At 43.7% G+C, this 3,678-nt stretch overlaps 1 protein-coding gene across 1 annotated transcript; it reads right to left on the bottom strand.

Annotated features, from left to right (window-relative positions):
• Positions 1-2,878: 2,878 nt before the first annotated feature.
• On the bottom strand, positions 2,879-3,326 carry LOC119240043 (small nuclear ribonucleoprotein E). The gene has a single exon (XM_037504409.2). The coding sequence runs from the start codon at positions 3,305-3,307 to the stop codon at positions 3,029-3,031; it is 279 nt and encodes a 92-aa protein (XP_037360306.1). The 5' UTR covers positions 3,308-3,326; the 3' UTR covers positions 2,879-3,028.
• Positions 3,327-3,678: the final 352 nt, after the last annotated feature.

A 3,678-nucleotide genomic window follows, 5' to 3' on the forward strand; every position in this document is an offset into this window, starting at 1 on the left:
ATATTATCCATCTGCCAACCCCACCAGGAGATGACTCCTTCAGCTGTCTCCCTGGGGGTTGCTGAGAACACACAGGACATCCTGTCACTGCAGTAAGCAAGGTACTCTATCTCCAGGGAAACCCAGCATCCTTGATAATACACCTTCACATCTGGATGCAATGGTGGCTGCTCTTTGGATGCACCCGATACGCTGTCTACTGAAGGGTCAGTTACCAGGGCTTGGACCAAGCTAGAGCATCAGTTTCCTGACTCCCAGGGGGTGTCAGTGCCTTGTGAGCCGGGACGTGGAAGACAGTGAGGACAACCTGACTCTTGCAGGCAAACCCAAATGTCCTCCATGTATATTGATGTCACAAAGGCTTATCCGTGATCATCTACCCCTCAGCTTCCCACCAGCTAAACCAGAGGAGGTGAATCTCTTTTCAACAGTCCAACATCAGTGCAAAGGGTTACCAGGGCCCACACGTGATCTTCAGCTCTGAGTCCAGCCTGCTGGCTGCTGCGTGAGAGTTTTTGTGTACACTGCTGGGAGTTGCTGCTCTGTGGGGTATATCTACCCCATTTTCCCTTTAGTCTCTGTGGGCAGTGTTTTGGTTATCTCATGGGGTGTTTATATTTCAAAAACTGATTAGATTTACAACTTCAAGGAGCAGAGGGAAAAAGGCAAATTTTCTCCTATGAGTTTTGGGTGATTGTAACTAAAAATTTTTCCTCTCACTTTTCCAGGGATTCTACCTGCTAGCATACTAATCGGGTTTTGTCACAAAGTTTGGGCCTTAATCCACGAGCAGCTAGTGTCCCCCATCTTTACAAAATGGTGTGCAAAGGTCTGGTTTTAGTTCATCTGGCTTTCTAGCTCAAGTTCCATGGTCAAACTGCCCACAGCAGAGGCCAGCCCACCCTGGCAAACATTCTTTTCTCTTTTTGTGCCACATGACACTATGCACCTCAAAAAACCACATTTCCATTCTTTTAGGTAGTTAAGGGAATGATAAACATTTCCCTGGGCCCTGCAAAAGCCACATATAACCTCAGTTCGAAATAATCCAACATGCTAAAATGACAAGTCTTAGGAAGGTCTGTTCTGGACAATTTGGGGAAGGCAGTCGTTCATCTATCACTGAGAAAAAGAGAACTGGTTGGGGAACTTGTGCTTTAACTTCTTTAACTTCTAACAGCCTCTCTTCCAATGTCCTGATTACTTGTAATAATGGCATAAGTCAGGAAGGTTAGAAACTTCTATCTGCCAAAGTTGAAAATTAAGGATTTTAGTAGTTATTCTTTCTTGAACTTACATAGGTGAACTGGTTAGTTTGCTAAATTAACTAAGGCTGGAATGAACTTCTTAACCAAGAGAGTAGGGTCCTCCCATAGCCCTTCAATAACATAGAGTTGGGGCCTCCCTCGTGGGGTTAAGTCTCAGTGCTATCACTTCCACTGCCTGAGTTCTATCCCCAGCCGGGGAGCTACCCACATAGGGCAGCAGACCTCTCCTGTCTCACCCGCTGCTCCCCTCAGCAGTGTATTTCAGTAGATCTGCCTGTTCTGCTCCCCACTCTGTCTTGGTGAATCCTCTCACCCTCCCACACTTCTGGCCTGTACCTCAGATCTTGTGTGCATAAATAAATAAATCTTAAAAAAAGTTTGGAATAAGGGAAAAGTGGGGGAATGTTCAGAGGAAGAGGGAAGAAACAGGGGGAGGATTAGAATGAGGAAGTGGGGATGGTGTAGTAGATACAGAGGAAGTTACTGTTGTGGGTGAAGGAAAGTCCTCCGCTGTCTGTCTTTTTTTGTTTATCTTTTTCCAATTGTTTCATTGCCTCAGATAGTTTAGAATAATTATTTTGTAAAAAGGCAATTTTGAGGCCTCCCTGGTGGGACAAGGGGTTAAGTCTCAGCACTATGAACTATCCGCAGCCACTGTAGCACGAGTTCAGTCCCCGGCCAGGGAGGTGACCCAATGGCGGGCTGCTCCCCTCGGCAGTCTATTGTAGTAGATCCAACTGTTCTGCTCCCCACTCTGTCTCTGGTGAATCCTCTCACCCCCTGCACCTCTGGCCTGTACCCCAGCTCTTGTATGCATAAATAATCTTTTTTTTTCTTTTTAAACAATATTTGCTTCCCCCCACTCCCTCAGGTGTAGTCCCCACAGAGTTTCCTTCACCGATGCACATGTGCACCATCACCTCAGTCCCCTGTGCTCCTCCCTCCCTCCCTCTGATCCCTCTCCCTCCTCCTCCCCTGCAGGATGTCTCTGATTTGTAATTGTCTGTTTTTGCTTTGTTGTGTTTTGTACTGTTATTGTTTTTTTACACTGATGTCTTATTTGGTTCCCCTATATTCCTGCTATAAGTGAAACCATCCGATATTTTTCTTTTTCCTTCTGGCTTATTTCACTGAGCATAATTCCTTCTAGCTCCATCCACGTTGCTGCGAATGGCATGAGTTTATCTTTTCTGAATGCTGAATAATATTCCATTGTGAATATATACCACATCTTCTTGATCCAGTCATCTATTTTTGGGCATTTGGGTTATTTCTAGGTTTTACCTATTGTAAACAGTGCTGCAGTAACCATAGGGGTACAGGTGTTCTTTTGAATCAATGTTTTTGTGTCCTTTGGGTAGATCCCTAGGAGTGGAATTGCCGGGTTGTATGGTAGCTCCATTTTTAGTAGACTGAGGAACCTCCAGACAGCTTTCCATAGTGGCTGGACCAGTTTGCACTCCCACCAGCAGTGCAGGAGAGTTCCTTTTTCACTACATCCTTGCCATCATTTGTTGTTGCTTTTTTTTTTTTTAATATGTGCCATTCTTACTGGTGTAAGGTGGTGTCTCAATGTGGTTTTTTGTTTTTTTTTTTTTTAAATAAAAACAATTCCACAGAATTTATTGCCATCTGGTAATAACATAAGGGTTATCCAAACAATTGGAACAAATGCTTCAGAACTATCGTCCCAATAAAGAACAGGTAAAAAAAGCTAACTGAATTATCTTCTCAACCATCCGTCACTTGATTGATCTTTTCTAGTTGGAGACACTTTGGAGCAGGGTAATGTTATCACCTTTCAGCATGATCCGACCCAGTTGTTTTCTTGACTTTGTTTTAGAATGAATCTCTTCTGCATCATCTAATACGAGGTTCATATACTCATCAAAACCAATGATACAGCCCTCTATCCGCATATTCACTTGCTCATAAAGCCACACCTGAATCCGAGATCGATTTTGCAAGTATCTGAAGATGAGGTTGATGGGCTGCACCATCACCTTCTGCACTTTCTGACCCTGGCCGCGGTACGCCATGGTGGAAGCTCACAAAGACCACACTCTCAATGTGGTTTTGATTTGCATTTCCCTGATGATAAGGGATGTTGAACATTTTTTCATATGCCTGTTGGCCATTTGCATTTCCTCTTTGGAGAAATGTCTTTTAAGTTCTTCCGCCCATTTCTTGACTGGATTGTTTATATTGTTTTTGTTGAGTCATGTGAGTTCTTTGTATATCTTTGCGATCAGTCCCTCATCAGTTGACTGGGGTGCAAAGATTTTTTTCCCATCAGTGGGGTGTCTCTCTGTTTTGGTTAATGTCTCTTTTGCTGTGCAGAAGCTTTTCAGTTTGATGTAATCCCATGTGTTTATCTTTACCTTGACTTTCTTTGCTTTGGGTGATAAAT

This window comes from Talpa occidentalis, unplaced genomic scaffold (genome assembly GCF_014898055.3).
Source record: "Talpa occidentalis isolate TD23 unplaced genomic scaffold, MPIMG_talOcc4v2.1 talOcc4.12, whole genome shotgun sequence".
NCBI lineage: Eukaryota > Metazoa > Chordata > Mammalia > Eulipotyphla > Talpidae > Talpa > Talpa occidentalis.